At 41.1% G+C, this 18,952-nt stretch overlaps 1 protein-coding gene across 3 annotated transcripts in view; it reads left to right on the top strand.

Annotated features, from left to right (window-relative positions):
• The window catches only part of SLC4A10 (solute carrier family 4 member 10), a 223,203-nt gene that overhangs the window by 51,257 nt on the left and 152,994 nt on the right, over positions 1 to 18,952 (top strand). Inside the window, exon 2 of one of the 3 annotated variants that reach the window (XM_038750973.1) lies at positions 6,490 to 6,644. The exons of 1 other annotated variant lie outside the window; for it this stretch is intronic. In XM_038750973.1, the coding sequence (XP_038606901.1) occupies positions 6,612 to 6,644 (33 nt within the window). In that variant the 5' untranslated portion in view covers positions 6,490 to 6,611. The remainder of the gene's footprint in view (positions 1 to 6,489; positions 6,645 to 18,952) is intronic. One more of the 3 variants, XM_038750974.1, reaches the window with a different exon arrangement.

Below are 18,952 nucleotides of genomic sequence, written 5' to 3' on the forward strand. Positions count from 1 at the left end.
AACAAAATTACCGGGGGCTGACTTTGTGCATAGACACTGAGTCTCTGATGTATTTTTAAAAAATTATAATTGTCACATACAGCTCTTTCTCTGCACTTAGTTATCTCTGTGTTTCACAGGAGACTTGATTTACATAGTGCAAGAAAGGCTTTCTGCACCTTTCAACTTGTTTCCTGGAAGTCTAAAGTGCTGTCTTTTCCATTATAAATCAAACATTGTGTTTTGTTAAACATTTTCCATATGACAAAATTGTTCCCTTTATTCTGAAAGCTTACTTTTCCTCCCTGAGTGCCAGTTAATGATATTTTTGTATTTCTGCTTTATGTGGATAGCTTCAGTTGGCATGTAGGATAATTCACTTCTATCCTTTCAAATGATATACAGAAGTGGGCAGCCTAGTTGAGTTTTAAACTGGAAAACCTAATTTGTTGCTTTTCACTTGTCAAATGCACCATCTGACATTTTTGGGTAGGGGCATCATGTGCTTATCATCGTCTTGAAAGCATCCCTGTAGACTATGGGCTCCCAAAGGGCCAGGGACCAGTTGTGTTTCCCATTTAAAGGGAATGCGTCTGTCCTCTTGTCTTGCACTCTTCCAAGTGCTTAGCACAGTGCCCTGTGCACAGTAAGTGCTCAATAAATATGATTAATTTTTTCCATGCTTAGTGCACTGTAAAGTACTCAATAATAAATACCATTGAATGAAGGATAGAAGACCTCCAATGATGGACATTTCTTACTCGGGAAACACTGCTTGGTAGATTCAAATGGATCTTTTTGATTATGTAGCCCCTTTTAGGGAAAGCAAAAGCAAAATGGATTTTGGATTGTCCCTTTTCTAGCCTACACAAGTTAAGTTTTGAATTGGAGGGTTTTCCCGAGTATTTCTAAAGGACTTTTTTAAACAAAAATTTTGAACAAAACTGCTTGATACCCACACTTCGGCATGACAAATAATTGTGTATGCTGAGAAGGACTGGCTGATTCGATGACGTTTAGTAGTCCTTTAATAATGCTTACATTGTGCAAGAAACATAATTAGGCACTGGGGACAATGCATGGACATCTATTTAGACACAGTCTCTGCCCACAGGGGGCTCACAGCTGAGAAGAGTAAAGGGGAGGACAAACAACTCTGGAAAATTCAACATTTAACTTGATTCAGAATGGAATATTCACAAACACTGGTAGTTAGGACAACTGCGTTCTAATCCCAGCGCTGCAATTTGCCTGCTGTGTAATCTTAGCCACATCATTTAATGCCCCGGGCCTCAGTTTCCTCATCTGTAAAATGAGGATAAAAGATCTGGTTTTCCCTTCCCTCAAGGTGATGAATAGGGAGGGGAGGAGGCTACTGAGGACCATAGAATCCTGATTATGAGGGAACTTTTTGCAGTTCATCAGCTGAGGGTCAGATTTTCCTCAGGTGTTTTCCTGAGTTGTAGGATGTGGATCTGGTATTGAATTCATCTTAGTTGCATGATTTGATTTAATCCTCATCTGTCAGGACTTCCCAGTGCTATGCAAGTATTTTTTAAAATTATGCTTAAAGATGTCTCTCAATCCCAGAACTATGGAAGTATTTTATTTTTATTTTAAAGATGACTTTCAATTTTGAAATGGGTAGGAGAATATAGGATTGTCTCCATTTCCCTGAAGCAAAATAGAAGTCCGTAATACAAATGCAACTTTGGCATGGTCCTGGATGCCGCCTCTCTTTCACTTCCCCTATTTGGTCCATTGCTAAATCATCCTGCTGGTGTATCCTCTGCAGCATCTCCAGGATCTTCTCCTTCCTCTCTATCCAAATGACGTGGCATCAGTCTTCTTGTTGTTCTTGCCTCCGGTCTCTCTCCCTCCAGTTCATATTTCACTCTATGGGCTGGATCATTTTTCTAAAATGTTATTCTGCTCATCTTCCCCCACACCCTGACAACTTCCAATTCCACCCATTCAAGCAGAAACTTTAAGAGATTTGGTTTAGCTCTCTCCCTCTTATTTATTCCATTCTTTTCTCCCAGTACAGCTCACCTTGCCCCCTTATTCCTCCCAAGCTAACTTACCATGCCGTCTTTTCTTTCCTGCCTATTCAAGTACTTCTCTCTCTTACTTTTTTATGGCATTCATTAAGCGCTTACTATGTGCAAAGCACTGTTCTAAGTGCTGGGGGGATACAAGGTGATCAGTTTGTCCCACGTTGGAGCTCACAGTCTTAATCCCTATTTTACAGATGAGGTAACTGAGGCACAGAGAAGTTAAGTGACCTGCCCAAGGTCACAAAGCAGACATGGTGGAGTCAGGATTCGAACCCATGACCTCTGACTCCAAAGCCCGTGCTCTTTCCACTGAGCCACGCTGCTTCTCTAACTTACTGATAAATTATTTCAGGGTCTGTCTCCCCCTGTTATATTGTAAACTCCTTGAGGGCAAGGATCATGTCTTGTATTTTCCCAAGTGCTTTAATACAGTGCTCTGCACGTTCTGTGTGATGAATTGTGAGGTGAGGCAGTGCCAAGCATACATTGGTCTCAGTTTCACCTTTGGGCCATTCATTGGCCATGTATCTTTTTATATGTCTTCCTTCTCGGGGCTAATGGTAGTGGGAATAAGTTTGAGAAGAGGTAACAAACACTGCCTGCATCTTGGGCCCTGCCATTGCTGTGGAGAAAAGTGGAAGAGGCTTTTCCCATGAGCTCTGGCAGCTTCATGAGCTGCCGCCCACTGCTCCTTCTGCATCCCCAATCTTTGGGGCCCTGTGAACTATTTGAACACTTCAAGGAGAGTTCTGTAGCCTGCATCCTGAAAAGCTGAGGTCCTGGAGCTACTGCAGATCAGGGGATTCTTGAGAACTGGGTGAGGAATAGAGGTAGGGTCAACCCTGGATGTAGAAGAAAGAATACCTCTACCCCTTCAACAGACCTTTCTTGCCACCTTGGGCTTACCCCCCTCTCTCTTCACCCAGCTATTTGGAATCCCTAGGTCTTGCAGTGGTGCCAGGACCTGTAGTGTCTCAGGCTGGGCTTCTCATTTAATTTGATTCAAAGTGAATGATACGGAAATGACTGACATTTTTCATTAGTGCTTTGAGCATAGGGAAGGAGTTTCCTTTAACCTCTCTTGTGGTGAATGCACTGAATCGCACTTGGAATATGAAGCATTGTTTTATAGGAAATTTTGCCATTTTAGTATTTTTGACCTTTTGAACAACCCCAGGTCCTTTTTTTACAGTCCGGTGTGATAGTGGCTTTTCCCTTAAATGAAGTTGATAGAGAATAAGGAGGATAAGCAAATCTTTCCCTTAATCAGAGACAGCCATTTTCCAGGATATTTGATGTTGCTGTTGACCTTCCTTATTTTCTCTGTTGTGTATAGCTTATTACCTTTCTGAAGGACAAAACATCAAATATATTGTGGAATATGATTTAGCTTTCCAGATACAGCTTTCAGTTCATCATGCACATTTGTTATGAAGTAATTCATAATCACCAAGGAAAAATGGATCACAATCTGGATAACCCAATAACCCAAAACATTGATAAAAAAATCTGTCAAAATAAAGTATCAGTTGCAAAAGCAAGTTTTGCGTGGGTGTCCATCCGTCCGACTGTCCCATCTTTCCCCTTCCAAAGACTGAGTAATTAGGGCTGAAGCCAGAGATGAAATAAGGCAGTTAGTGGTCTTGGGATCAGTACTCGGGAGTATTAGTTCTTCTTCTGCTGCCATTATCTCCCTAGGAAAGTGGTTTAATAATCTACCCCCTTTCAGTTTTGCGGGTATGTTGTAGGATAAATTGGTTGTGTTCTGTAAGCACTCATTGAGTCAATCAGTGGTATTGAGCACTTTCCATGTGCAAAGAACTGTACAAAATGTTTGGGAGAGTACAATTTCAGTAGAGTTCTGAGGCTCAATTCATCCACTTTTTTGTCAGTGAAAATGAATTGGTGAATTGGTTTGGATGAATCAAATATAATAATGATCACAGTATTTGTTAGCCTTTTCTGTACTGTTTAGGGTTTAGACAAGATATTCAAGTAGGATACAGTCCCTGTTCCACATGTAGCTCGCAATCTAAAACTAAAACAGATGTAGAAAAGTACTCTCTAAAAATGTTTCAACCTTCAGAAAGTGATCTTGCATGGTCACAAACTGAATTAGCTGTGATCTTTGAAAATCTTTCTCTGATTTAAGAAGGAAATAATTCTGAAAGAATCCTAAACAAGTTAAAATCTTAACCTTGAAATTTCCAAAAACACAGTTCCTTACTTTTGGCCGAACTCCTGCATTAGAGGGAGGTTCTTACTCTTTTCCTCTGAGTTGCCAGTTTTGAGAGGACTTTTAGGAGAAGCTTCTCATTTAGTTATTCAGTTAAACCTATTCTGATTAAGAGTAGGGGGTCATTTTAAGGTGGAAAACTCTAAAGGTTTGATTTGGTGAACTCATCTTCTCAGTGTGTAGCTAGGGCAAATCTTTGGTGGATTCTTTTTAAGAATACTTTCTTTGGAGTGTCCCACAGAGCAATAGCCAGAGTCTGCATATTGTCTTAACACTAATTAACAATAATTATGTTATTTAAGTGCTTTCTATGTGTTAAACACTGCATTAAGTGCCGGGGTAGGTAAAGAATAATCAGTTTGGACACAGTACCTGTCCCAAATGGAGCTCACAGGCTCGATCTTCATCCCCATTTTACAGATGAGATAACTGAGGCACAGAAAAGTTAAATGACTTGCCCAAGGTCACTCAACAGACAAGTGGCAGAACAGAGATTAGGACCTCTTGCTCTCAGGCCTGGGATGTTTCCACAAGGCCATCCTGCATCTTGATATGAATTTGTTCCCCCTTTCCTGTGTCACACTGACCTTGAGATATTTGGGCTTCATGGGTTCCTCCAGATATTTGCATCTGTTCCTCTGCATGTGCAAAATATTATGGACAGGGAACATGTCTGCTAATTCTCTTGTACTATACTCTTCCAAGAGCTTAATACAGTGCTCTGCTCATATAAGTGCTCAATAAATACCGTTGATTGATTAGCCCTGTAGCTGAAGGAGGGGGAACTTTGAGACTGTCAACCGAGATCTGGCAAAATTCGTAAGGCTCATTATTAAGGGCCACAAACCTGTTCTCTCTTGCTCTGTGGATTGATCAAAGCCTTCAGGCCATTTTAAACATTTCGTGACATTTTGAATAACTTTCCACTATTGAGCTTTTGTTGAGTTTAGAAAACTATACCACTAAAGTTGACATACATTTGCCTTCATTAGAAATGGCTAATGAGGATGATTAACACAAGAGAAAACAGATATTTCATTTAAAAATTGGATTTTCACAACTGGGGGACAATCATTAAGAATTTTTAAAAATAGTTACAAAGTGATGGGTACCCTGGCCTTGACATGTGTTGCTCTCATTTTCTTTGTGTCTGAATCTTTGAAAAAGACCTCCCTGCAACCTGGCCTTTGAATAAGGCAAAAAGACTGCCTTGAATTGTTATACCTTTTATAAAGAATCTAAGATTTGTAGTTAGGAAGTATTAAACTTCACTGAGACGTAACGTATCTGAGACTGTATTGCTTAAGTTTTCTCCCCTCATATCCAACTTTCTCTAAGTAAAACTGTCTTGGGTGTGACTATCTTTTACAATAAGAAAACTGCTTCAAAATAATATGAATTAGAAGTAAATTACTCTTCATCAAGTGCAGGATAAAGAATTCTGCCCAATGGATACCAATGCTTAGCATGGTGTCAGAGAAGCAGCCTGAAGCATGGGCCTGTGTGTCAGAAGGTCATGGGTTCTAATACTGGCTCCAACTCATGTCTGCTGTGTGACTTTGGGCAAGTCACATTACTTCTCTGTGCTTCAGTGGTCTCATCTGTAAAATGGAGATTGAGACTGTGAGCCCCATGTAGGACAGGGACTGTATCTAACCTGATTTGCTTATATTCTCCCCAGTACTTAGTACAGTGCCTGGCACACAGTAAGAGCTTAACAAATACCGCAATTATCATTATTATTAGTAGTAGTAATAATAATAAAACCTCTCCAGGACCATATTTTAAATAAGACCATGGATGCCTTCGTAATTCTAGTAATGAAAGTCACTGACTGATTCATTAGTTTTGAAGCAGAAAGGATTATATTAAAAGAAAAACCAGAGGTCTGTAATATGAAAATTGTCTCCTCCCAAAGGATTAGGAGGTAGAAATCTGTGCTCTGTTTTAGTGTCCAGTTTTGAAAATCATGAGTCTACTATGCATGGATCTGACTGATATCTCTGGACCCAAAAGTGACTGTCGGGTTCAAGGAGACTGTTTCCTATTTCCAAGTAGCTGGGTCTAAGTGCTCTGGATCACTAACCTTTACTGTCATCGAGGCTCCATTTGAGTGAGCGTGACCATTACCTAGTAACCCACGTCATCTCCCAAGGGCACCATCGGCGAGCTGTTGCAGTGCAGTGTACCCTTTACCTATAGTACCTATCATTTCAGCAGGTGTGTACCAAGCTGCGTGGGACTTAACCCAGTGGGTTCCAACTAATAATTGGGCACCAGTGAGAGCAGCTGCCTCTGCTGGGAGTTGAAAGAGTGTCTGCAGCATTCTCAGTGTTCCTATGGAAGGCCAGTCGACAGCCATGCACACAGTGGTATGTTCTTTAAGTATGAAAAAGTTTAGGTCCTTCTGTTTTGGCAGGGACCGGCAATTTAAAAGACCATTGCATTTTAATGAAACCATGAAAATTTGTAAAGCCACATAATTATCTTGTAGGAAATTTTTGAATAGAGTCCCACTCTGTATTTTGCTGTAGAATCCAACTTCTCAGCAGGCTGAGATTTAGAAGGTTGCACAGGATGAATTGATTTCATGAAGAAAAGGCTCTATGTTGTACATCATAATGACCTCTATTTAGCTGTCATCTAGGCTTAAGCCTTAGAAAATTCACGGCACTTCATTTTTCCAGGTTGCAGAGTTCATGAAGAAGTGTGACTTTTGCCTTCTCACTCAATCAGCCGTATCCATGGAGTGCTTACTGTGTGCCAAGCACTGTGCTAAATGTTTGGGGAAGTACAGTATAACAGAGTCAGTGGACATGTTCCCCACCCATAAGGAGTTTACAGTCTAGAGTCTTCTCATCAAAAGGATACACATTCTACCTCAAATGATGAACATAGGATTTGCTATTAGTAAAAAATAATTTGGGAAAGAAGTCATACAATCAGGGCAGAAGAATTATCCCATCAGATTGAACCCTGTGGATGCAACAAACTGTCATGCAGAAAGCTGCTATTCCCACAGTGCTTCTCCAAGAAAAGATTTGTATTGAAGGAAAAAGGAAATAGGTTAATGACCAAAACGTCTAATGGGTGGGGGATAAAAGGGTTGGATGCATGTCATGGTTTCTTGTTATTTTCCCTGAAAGCCATCATCTTTCAGATTCTTGTTTGGGATATGGTCTCTGTAAGCAGTCTTGCTTGATATGATTTGCTGGTTTACATAATTCATTTAACCTGGTTTAAAATTTTTCTTAAACCCAAATGAAAACTTAAATGATAACCATCAGTGGTATGTACTGAGTGCTTACTCTGTGCAGAGCACTATGCTAAGCACTTGAGAGGATCCCTGACCACAAGGAATGTACAATCCAGAGAGGGAGACATGCATTAAAGTATTACAGAACGGGGAAATGCAAAATGTGAGGTTATGTGCATAAAAGCTGTGGAGCTGAGTGTGGGGGTGACTGTCAAGTGCTTAAGGGGTACAGATCTAATTGCAGCTCCCCCTCCCTTCCCCATCACCTTGACTCACTCCCTTTGCTTTTCACCCCCTTCCCACCTCAAAGCACTTATGTATATATGAATATATTTGTAATTCTATTTATATTGATGCCTGTTTACTTATTTGATGTCTGTGTCCCCATCCCTAGACTGTAAGCCCAGTGTGGGCAGGGATTGTCTCTCTCTATTCCTGAATTGTACTTTCCAAGTGCTTAGTATAGTGCCCTGCACATAGGCACTCAATAAATAAGATTGAATGAATGAATGAAAGGCAACACAGAGGGGAGGACAGATAGGGGAAATGAGGGCTTAATCAGGGGAGAAATAGAGGCCACTAGTAAACAATGAGGAAAATAAACAATTCAATTTTCTTTTGAAATTGAATCAGTAGTATTTATTTGAGTATTTATTTGTTCTGTGTTCAGAACATCATAATCATGATGGTATTTGTTAAGCACTTACTATGTGCCAAGCACTGTTCTAAGTGCTGGGGGGGATACAAGGTAATCAGGTTGTTCCCTGTGGGGCTCACAGTCTTCATCCCCGTTTTACAGATGAGGTCACTGAGGCATAGAGAGGTGAAGCGACTTGCCCAAAGTCACACAGCTGGCAAGTGGCAGAGCTGGGATTAGAACCCATGACCTCTGACTCCCAAGTCTGGGCTCTTGCCACTAAACCACACCACTTATGCAGTGCTTGGGAAAGTAGACAAGAAGAAGACAGGATCCTGTCATCAAGGAGCTTACCATCTAGTGGGAGAGACAGTCACTAAAATAATTTACTAATAGAAGGAAGAAGTGTTTATATAGTAGAGGAGCTAAAGGGATGTATGCAAAAGAGCAAAACGTCTGAGAGCATAGGGAAGATAGATCTAGGGAGAATAAAAATGTTTTGTCACCACTTTTTGGGGCAGTCAAATAATGTTTCTGTTGATGGAAATGCTTCAGAAGAGACGGGTTATTTCAGCAATCGTAGCTGTTCAGTATGGAATGATTTGGTTTTAAACTATTCAGTAGCTTGCAAATGAGGTCGCTGTAAGCTACTGGTAAAATTTCAATGGTCTGTATAATTCTTCATTGTGAAAACCCGAATGTGAAATTGAAATTAAGCAGAAGTATTTGTGGATGCTGTATGTCATATGATGGCATGGCCTAGTGGAAAGACCATGGGTTTAGGAGTCAGAGGATGTGGGTTCTAATCCCGGTTCTGCCACGTGTCTGCTGTGTGACCTTGGGCAAGCCACTTAACTTCTCTGTGCTTCAGTTCACCTGTGAAATGGGGATTAATCCTACTCCCTCCTACTTAGACTGTGAGTCCTGTGGGACAGGGACCATGTCCAACCTGATTAACTTGTATCAACCCCAGTGCTTAGAATAGTGCTTGGTACATAGTAAGCGTTTAACAAGCAGCAAAATTATTATTACTAAATATTATTACAACTATCCTTCCTTTTTTCTAAAAGTAATAACTGCAAGACACCTGAAACATTCAGTGAGGTGGAGGCAATATATTTAATTAGGATTGGAAACCTCTTTTTCTCTCCACAGTGGCTGTCTTGGCAATTGTGGTCACAGTTTGCTCTGGATCTCATTTTAGAACCTACCCTACTTTCAGATGTTTGCCTTACTCTCACACAACTTACTCTACTTTCATCAACATCGGTCCTTTTTAAGAATCGATCAATATTAGTGGCTTTTAATATCCAGTTTCCGGGTTCCCTGCAGTCGGCTTGCCTCTTGTTATCCTGCAAGATCTGAGTGCCTACCTCCCTTCAGAGGTTGGAATTAAGAGGAAAGATCAGCTCCAGCCCTGGTGGAGGTTGATAGGTAGGCATGGTTTAGCAAAAACACTTGGCCACGGGCTTGATAGAGGCTGCTCTTCTATATTGTTCTTAATCTGCTTTTGCATCCCCAGCACAACAAAGACACTTTAATCTCACTTTCTGAAAAGGTTTTTTTTATGGTACTTACTGTGTGTTAAACGCTGTTTTAAGCATAAAAGTTAATTAGGTCAGGCACAGTCCCTGTCCTTATGGGGACAGGGGACACTCTAAGTAGGAGGGAGAACAGCTGTTTAATCCCCATTTTACCATTGAGGAAACTAAGGCACAGAGAAGTGACTTGCCCAAGGTCACAGAGCAAGCAATTGACAGAACTGGGATTAGAACCCAGGTCCTCTGACTCCCAGGCCTATTCACTTTCCACTGGGCCACACTGCTTCTTTATAATATTAATAATAATGATAATGAAATCATGGCGTTTAAGTGCTTACTATGTGTCAAACACTATACTATGCACTGGGATAGATACAGGATCATCAGATGCCATGTGAGGCTCACAGTCTAAGTAAGAGGGAGAACAGGTATTGAATTCCCATTTTGCACATGAGGGAACTGAGACACAGAGAAGTAAAGTGACTTGCCTAAGGTCACACAGGGGAAAAGTGTTGGAGCCAGAATTAGAATCACCTCTGGGTCTGTTTACTGGCCCGTTGACTACCATGTTGGAAATCAGTCAATCAATAGAGAAGCACTGGGGCATAGAGAGGTGAAGCGACTTGCCCAAAGTCAGACAGCTGGCAAGTGGCAGAGCCAGGATTAGAACCCACGACCTCTGACTCCCAAGTCCGGGATCTTGCCACTAAGCCACACCACTTATGCAGTGTTTGGGAAAGTAGACAAGAAGAAGACAGGATCCTGTCATCAAGGAGTTTACCATCTAATGGGAGGAAGCAGAATGTAGTGAAAAGGACTTGGGCGTGGCAGTCAGAGGACCTGGATTCTAATCCCCGCTCTGTTAATTTCTTACCTTGTGACTTTGGTCCAGTCACTTAATTTCCCTGTGCCTCAGTTTCCTCAATTCTAAAATGGGGATTAAATCATTTTCCTGCCTCCTATTTAGGCTGTGAGTCCCACATGGGACAGGGACTGGGTCCAACCTGGTGACCTCGTATCTACCCCAGAGCTTAGAACAGTGCTTGACAAATAGTAACTGCTTAACAGATACTGTTTAATAACAAGGTATTTGAGTGTTTGCAATGTGTAGCAAACTGCACTAAGCACTTGGGAAAAATACGATATAGGACAATTGGTAGACATGATCCCTGCCTATTAAGAGCTTACAGTCTATATGCCTTTTTCAGGGCACTTACTCTAGTTTAGGGAACTGAAAGAGTTAATGTGCTTGGAGTGTCTGAGTGGATGTGGGGATCATTTTTTATGAGTGCTTTCCTTGTGGGGTCCCTGGGCCACATCTGGAAGGAAGAGGGCCTTGTTACCTAGATCCTCTTTCTGAGAGTTTTTTTTTTATTTTGGCTTTACTTCCTACCTGACAGATGGTGCAATTACCTGGCAGCACCTGTGGCAGTTCCTCATGTCCTTCAGGGGAGGAATTGGGGGAAGCCTGTACTTAACTGAAGAGGAAATTAGGGAAGTGCAACTTTGAACAGTTGGGCAACGCAGAGAAGGTGTTTGGCTTCAGTGATGAAGTATGCCCTTTAAAGTGGAGAATAAGGGTTAGGCTACCTTCTGGGACTGCTACGACATACCTGCTAATGATTATGTTTTCCTCTGTTGTCCCTCTGTTCTCCTATTTGGCCACTGTATTGACATGCCACCTCGGCCCTGGTGACCCTTTGTCCCCCTCTAAATTGAGGGCAGGGAACATATCTACCACCTCTGTAATACCGTACTCTCCCAAGTGCTGCAAACGGTAAGTCCTCAATAAATACGATTGAGTGGGGACAGAGCCAGCCCAGACAGGCCTTTTTCTCCATTTTAGGTACTTGGTAGAGACTGTGACAACTAAATTGCTGGTCAGAAAATGTGGTAGTGCTTTAGCAAATAGGAGCAACTTAGCCATGTCCACATCAAGCCTCCTTTCTAAACAGGTATCTGACATTCTTCGTTTCAGGGATTTACAAGACTGGGGTTTGGCTTTTTTGTACAGTTTTGTCTAGGCAGACACCTTGGCTATCAAGAGGTCCCACTGTAGCTGGTTGCATAGTCTCCCTCTTTATCTCCATCTTCCCTGACCTTTTCTTCTCTGGCCTGGCTGCGGCTGGGATGAAATTAATCCAGGCAGAGACAGGGAGGAAAGTGCCAACATAAAGGTAGGGGTGCATTTGTGCTACAAGCAGAGCTGAAGGGTTGACCAAGAGAAAATGCCCCAGAACCACAATTTGGACTACTTATACCTGCATTTCTAAACTTTGGAGAAAGGACTCGAGATGCAACAAGGCATTGTGCTCTACCACTGTGTCATTCCCAAGCCAGAGATTAGAGCTCCTGGGCAAGGCTTTGAAAGATATATATATTTCCTGTTATAATACATATAATAATCTTTTGAGATCTACTGCCTTTGAGTATTTACACTTCTGAACCATAACATTAGGTATACAGGATTGTGTGAGGCACACTTGTCACTGACTCAGATACAGTAATGTTATGTTTGTCTGCCTTTGTTTTGGCCTCTTGAAATCCTGTAAAACTGGAGAATCTAGCTCAGTGCAGCAACGTCCAGCATCTCCCTTATCAATGTAAAGCAACCTTTTGAATTTCAGAGCCTGTGGACTAGTTTCAGCGTTCATGCAGCGCCTACCTAGGTGACCAATAGTTATGGTAACCTTGCTGTCATTTTATCGGAGAGACTTTACTGTGGTCCATTTGAGTAGCAAGCAGTAGATCATGTTTTTCAGTACAATGACATTAAATGGGATTGATTTTCAAATAAAAATGGTCCCCTGGGCACTCGTAGATAATTAAAACATGTTCCATTATGATATTAAAACAAAAAAAGTTTAAAATCATGCCAGGAAAGGAAACCAGCAGCCACACAGCCTTAGTGTTCATCTGTCATGTTAGCCGAGCCTAAAAAATAAAATTCTGAAAGCAAAGGTCAACACATTTAACTTCTGTCAAATCAGGATGGGAAGAAAGTTCTAGAGCTTGTACGCCCGTGGGACTGGAATGTGTTTCCACATAGCCAAATTGGTTAAGGCAAACTAGTCAAGCTAGTTGTTTCCTCTGCAGTGCAATTTTTTTAATGGTACTTGTTAAATGCTTAATACGTGCCAGGCACTGTACTAAGCGCTGGGTAGGTACAAACTACTCAGGTTGGACAAGGTCAGTGTCCCATGGGGCTCACAGTCTTAATCCCCATTTTGCAGATGAGGTAACTGAGGCACAGAGAAGTTATGTGACTTGCCCAAGGTCACACAGCAGGTCAGTGGCGAACCTGAGATTAGAACCCAGGTCCTTCTGAGTCCCAGGCACAGGCTGTATCCATTAGGCAGCACCTTCTTTAATCAGGTGAGTACATCAGAGTTCCCCATGGAAACTACTTCAGACAGCCTCCTGGAAAGTGTATGGGCCTGGGAATCAGAAGACCTGAGTTCTAATTCCGGTTTTCCACTTGTCTGCTGTGTCACCTTGGGCAAGTCACTTTACTTCTCTGTGTCTTTACCTCTCCGTAAAATGGAGAGTAAGCCTGGAAGCCCCATGTGGGACATGGACTGTGTCCAACCTGAGTAGCTTGTACCTAGCTTAGCCCTTAGTAGTGCCTGGCATTCATTCATTCAATCGTATTTATTGAGTGTTTACTCTGTTCAGAGCACTGTACTAAGTGCTTGGGAAGTACAAGCTGGCACATAGTGAGCACTTAACAAATACCATAAAATAAGCAGTACTCCTAAATTAGAGACTGTCAAAAAAGTTTGGTGACCTTCCAATCCTTCCTCACTCCAAAGGCTGGTAGGGCTACAAAGAAGTGCAAACACAGAAAAGGAAAGAGGGACCCCATACACTCTAGCTGTTTTTTCAGAAGTCATGTCCTTCTTGCAGACTAGGACATTTCCAGAGACCTGAAGAGCAAGTGGGTGTCTGTGCTTCAAGTGGGTGCCCTCAAATCGGTCAGAGTTTTTGAAATACCCTTACCTTCACCACCTTCGACAAACAGCTTGTGTATTTGTCATTAGGGTCACCATTTGGGGGCATTCATTACTCTTTTGTCCACCACAAGGAGTTAGCTTCTAGTCAGGGATATATAGTGGGAACTACATTTCCCAGAATTGTCTAGGAATGAGAATGAATCAAGACAGGCTGAACGTTTTATACTTAGGAGAGGGAGCCCTGCATTTTCCCTGCATTGCTGTTAATGCTGTGCTGATGTGTGAAAGTCTTGCCCATGTGCTGTTGTACACTCAGAATATTGTCTATCTAAAGGCCTTTGCTCTTAAGGTTATAATAGTGTGTTTCTTGAAGATGATACCTAGAGGCTTGTAGTCATTTGAATCTGGCCTAGCTAATATGTTTCTTAGTTCAAGTGTATTTAGGAGCATCTACTAAAAAGTTCTGTACCAAAAATTTGGGAGAGTACAATAGATTTGTAGACATGTTCCTTGCCCTCAGAAAGTTTGCAATCTAGTGGGAGAGATAGGTATGAAAATGTTACATATAGGAAGAAGGATAGGGGGCTTCCACATGAGTTAGATTTTAACTGCTGAGATATAATGAAAATAATACTTGTGTTAAGCACTCCCTATGCCAAACGCTGCATTAAGCTCTGGGATAGAGACAAAACATTCAGGTTTGACACTGTTTCTGTCCCACAGTCTTAGGGGAGGGTGAACAGGTATTTAATCCCCAATTTACAAGTTCAGAACCTGAGTCATAAAGAAGTTAATGCCCAGAGCCATGCATCAGGCAAGGGGCAGAGCCAGGGTTAGAGCCCAGATCCTCTCTAGCATGTTCATATAAGATATGTATGTTAGTGTGATGGGAGGTTGAGAATATTTGAATTATTATATGGTGCAGAAGTTATAAAATTGCAGTTTGTGGGGATATAAGGTAGGGAAATTAGAAATTAATTGGGGAAGGCCTCTTGGATAATAAGTGGTTTCAGAAGGACTTTGAAGATGAGGAGAGCTGGGGACTGTCAGATATAAAGAGAAAAGCAGTCACAGACAGACAGCACTTGAGCAATAATTTATCAGTGAGAGATAAGAATGAGGCACATTGAGTATATTTGTTTTTGAAGAGCAATAATAATAATAATACCTGTCATATTTAAGCACTTACTATGTGCCAAGCACTGTTCTAAGTGCTGGAGTAGATACAAGGTAATCAGGCAGCACACATGGCAGTCCCAGTCTTAATCCCCATTATATAGATGAGGTAACTAAGGCACAGAGAAGTTAAGTGACTTAACCAAAGTCACACAGCAGACGTGGCAGATCTGGGATGAAAATCCATGTCCTGTGACTCCCAAGCCTAGGCTCTTTTCACTAGGCCACTGAGTATGTTATGTAGTGGAAGAAGATGAGTAAGTAAGAAGGAAAGAACTATTTTTGTGCCTTAAAGCCATTGGCCAATAGTTTATGCTTGATATGGTCAGGAATAGGCAAATGTTTGAGGCATTTGAGGAATAGGAAGCCATGTGCCATTTGGATAAGAAGGAAGGGGTCGATTATGGAAATTCTGTGGTGGAAAAATGGACAGGATTTGGAGATGGGTTGAATTTGGCGGCTGAAAGAGAGGAATTAAAGAATTACTCCCTCTACCTTAGCTCCCTTTTCCTTCTGTGTCTATGCATTTGGATCTGTGACCTTTGGACATTTGATATTTGTTTCCCCCTTCCCTCCCCCCAACTATCTATAAATTATTTTATTTATATTAATATCTGTCTCTCCCCCTAGACTGTAAGCTCGTTGTGGGCAAGGAATGTGTCTACCAATTCTGTTCTGTTGTACTCTCCCAATTGTTTAATAGAGTGCTCAGCACATAGTACTCAATAAATACCTTTGATTGATGATGATGGTTACTTCCAATGTTGCAGGTTTCAAAGATGGTGATGCTGTCAACTTTGATGGCAAAGTTAGGTGGAGGAGAACATTTGGAAGGGAAGATGAGTCCAGTTTTGGACAAATTGATCTTGAAGTGCCTGCAGGATATCCAAGTAGGCAGGAGAAAATGTGAGATTGCAGAGGAGAGAGGTAGATCATTTAATACTTGAGGAATGCAAAGTGCTTTGTGATGTGAGCCCATCTTCTAGACTGTGAGCCCATTGTTGGGTAGGGACTGTCTCTATATGTTGCCAACTTGTACTTCCCAAGCGCTTAGTACAGTGCTCTGCACACAGTAAGTGCTCAATAAATACAATTGATTGATTGATAATGACTTTTTCTCATTTCATGGGGATTTTGCTATAGGCTGCTATTATAAACTTTATAGGTGAGGAAGAAGGTCCACAACTCCTGAGTTCAGGATTTCATTTTTTTTATGGTATTAAGCGCTCACTATATTCCAGGCATTGTATTAAGTGCTGGCTATAAGCTATTCAAGTTGGACACAGTCTATGTCTCTCATGGGGCTCAGTGTTAATTCCCATTTTACAGATGAGGAACCTGAGGCACAGAGGAGTTAAGTGGCTTGCCCACGGTCACTTAAATTATGTAAACTTTTTTTGTTTGCTGGACTGAAAGAAGTACTTGCAGAACAGTGATATTGGATGTCTGTGTCCAAAAACTAATCTCTGGAGACTGGAACAATTTTTTGCTTGAAAATTTTCCGAAACCAAAAAGCTAAGGCCTACTTTATTAATATGACCCCAAAGATCCCAGATGACTCTGAGAAATAAGAAATAGTGTATCCAAGAACAATAAATTAAAAAAAACTCCACATGCCTGCTCTGTGTTCATAGCCAAACTTCTCTTTGTCTCTTTTGCCTGTTTATGAAAATGAACCTCCTGTCACATTTTGGTCTGAACAACCTCCTTCTCTACTCTTGTTCTGCAGAAAATCATACAATTTTACAATTTAACTGTTCTGGGAAGAAAAAGTTATCGTAGGATAGGGTATACTATCAGTATTGCTCAGGAAATATTTTTAGGTAGAGGCCTCGATAACTTTGTATATTCAATTATTAATTCAACTAGTCCTGTTATTGGTCTAATGGAAAGAACATTGGTCAGGGAATCATAAGGCCTGGGTTCTGCTCTCAGTTTTGTCTGCCGATGCTGGGCCATCAGTGGTGAAATCTGTTGACTGAAGAATCAAGCAAAGTTTTCTGCAATCTAGACACACTCAGTAGGAATCCTGGAAAATAGTGGGCTCAACATGGGCAAAGTCCACAGTGGCTACCAAAGTCACCATCGGCCAGGCTATGGTCAAGGTGAGCAGTATCAGCACTGGGCTGTGATCACCTCAGCCATCAACGAGCTGTACGTGTAAAGAACCTAAGTGTTTTCTTTGCAGTGTGCTGTATTCATACCTGTCTATTCTCTAACTGCACTTAGTACCCCAGTGGGAACATGATAGACAAGAGAGAGTTCAAGTGGTACTTCTCCCCTCTTAGACTTTGAGCTCCATGAGGGACAGGGACAGTGTCCAGTCTCGTTGTCTTGGATCTGCCCCATTGCTTAGTTACAGTACTTGGCACATAGTAAGCCTGTAACAAATTCCATTATCATTTCATTTTCATTATGGTACAGACCATACATAGGTACACATTTAGATTGTGAGCCCCTCGATGGGTCGTGGTCTTCCAGACTGTGAGCCCGTTGTTGGGTAGGGACTGTCTCTATATGTTGCCAACTTGTACTTCCTAAGCACTCAGTACAGTGCTCTGCACACAGTAAGTGCTCAATAAATATGATTGAATGAATGAATGGTTTAATTCTCATCTGTACCCTTTCCCAAGGCTTAGTTCAATGCTCTGCACACTGTGAGTGCTTAATGAATGTCATTACTACTACAGGATACAGATACAGAATATCTACATCATTGCCATTTAGTAGAATTTACCCAGAAACAGATTCGTGGTTAAGAACACTGTACTAAACCTGTATATGTGGAAAGGGAAGAGAACAGGAGGGCTGGAGGTTGAGGGATTGATAGATTTTTTTTTTTCCTTTTTTGTGGTATTTGTTAAGCCTCTACTATGTGCCAAGCACTACATTGTGTTGGGATAGGCACAAGATAATCAGGTTGGACACAGTCCTGCCCAATATGGGGTTCACTCTCTGGAAGGGGAGAGAGATTTTCTGTAGGCAGAAGTGACAGCCTTACATTGTCAAATGACATTTGAGAAATTTTGCCAGAGAGAGGTAAAACTTTGTGCTTTTCTTTGTTGAGAAAGGCATCTCATTGTAGTAATCAATTAAAATTATTCTAGTTTATGCAGATTTTTTGTCCCATTCATCACTGTCCTAATGTGCTCTTCTGCTATCTAATTTTGCATAGCATACTTTCAATATTAAGCAGTCATAACACAATGGAATTTCTATTTGTAACTACTACTTGTTTAGCAGAAGCTAAGTAATTTTCTTTTTGACAGGGGTGATATTTAATTTCCAAAATAAACCAAATGGGATGCTGGCCCAGTCATTGATGAGTGTTGAGTTCATATTTGAAGGTGGAAGTCCATAGCCCCTTTAGTGTTTGATGCTACAGACAGTGGCATCTCACAGAAAGAGGTGTCACCGAACATGGGAGGGCTTTCCAGGCCTGGGACAGGATGTGGGCAAGAGATCATTGGCGAGATAGATGAGATCAAGGTACAGTGAGTAGGTTGGCACTAGAGAAGTGAATAGTTTGTTATAATGGTGTAGTTCAAATTTTTATTTCAATAGCTTTATGGTGAGGTATATTGTTAATGGTCACAAAGCCAACTAGCTTGAGTATTCAGGATACGAAAAAGGATGCAGCCCATATGTAAGTTTTAAATCTGGTGTTTGCAGATCTGATAAAGTTATACTGTCTAGTTATTAAATGAAACTTCAAGTTGTCTCTGGTCCATTTTTTGATGTTTAACTCAGACATGAAAATACTTAAACCACAGGGATTATGATGAAGATGAGGCACTGTTGTTTTTAATATAAGATCAACATTGAAGCTTCACTGTTATGTGTTTCTAATTATTAAACTGCCCTATTTTAGCTTTGGGGTGGAAAGACTTGAGTTGTTGAAAACACTTTAGGTGCCATTAGCTTATCATAAAAATATACATAAAAATATAGTTAAATAGTTCTTTTGGTGTCTGTTCTCAAATTTGTTGATGAAATCATAGTTTAGGCAATGTAAGTTGGGTTTTGTGCTTTGAAATAGATGAAGGCATCACTTTAAAGTCCAACAAGGTTATAATGGGGGTCATCAATGGTAAACAATGTGAATTTAAATGTCTTC

The sequence above is a fragment of the Tachyglossus aculeatus genome, chromosome 9 (assembly GCF_015852505.1).
Source record: "Tachyglossus aculeatus isolate mTacAcu1 chromosome 9, mTacAcu1.pri, whole genome shotgun sequence".
Taxonomy (NCBI): Eukaryota; Metazoa; Chordata; class Mammalia; order Monotremata; family Tachyglossidae; genus Tachyglossus; species Tachyglossus aculeatus.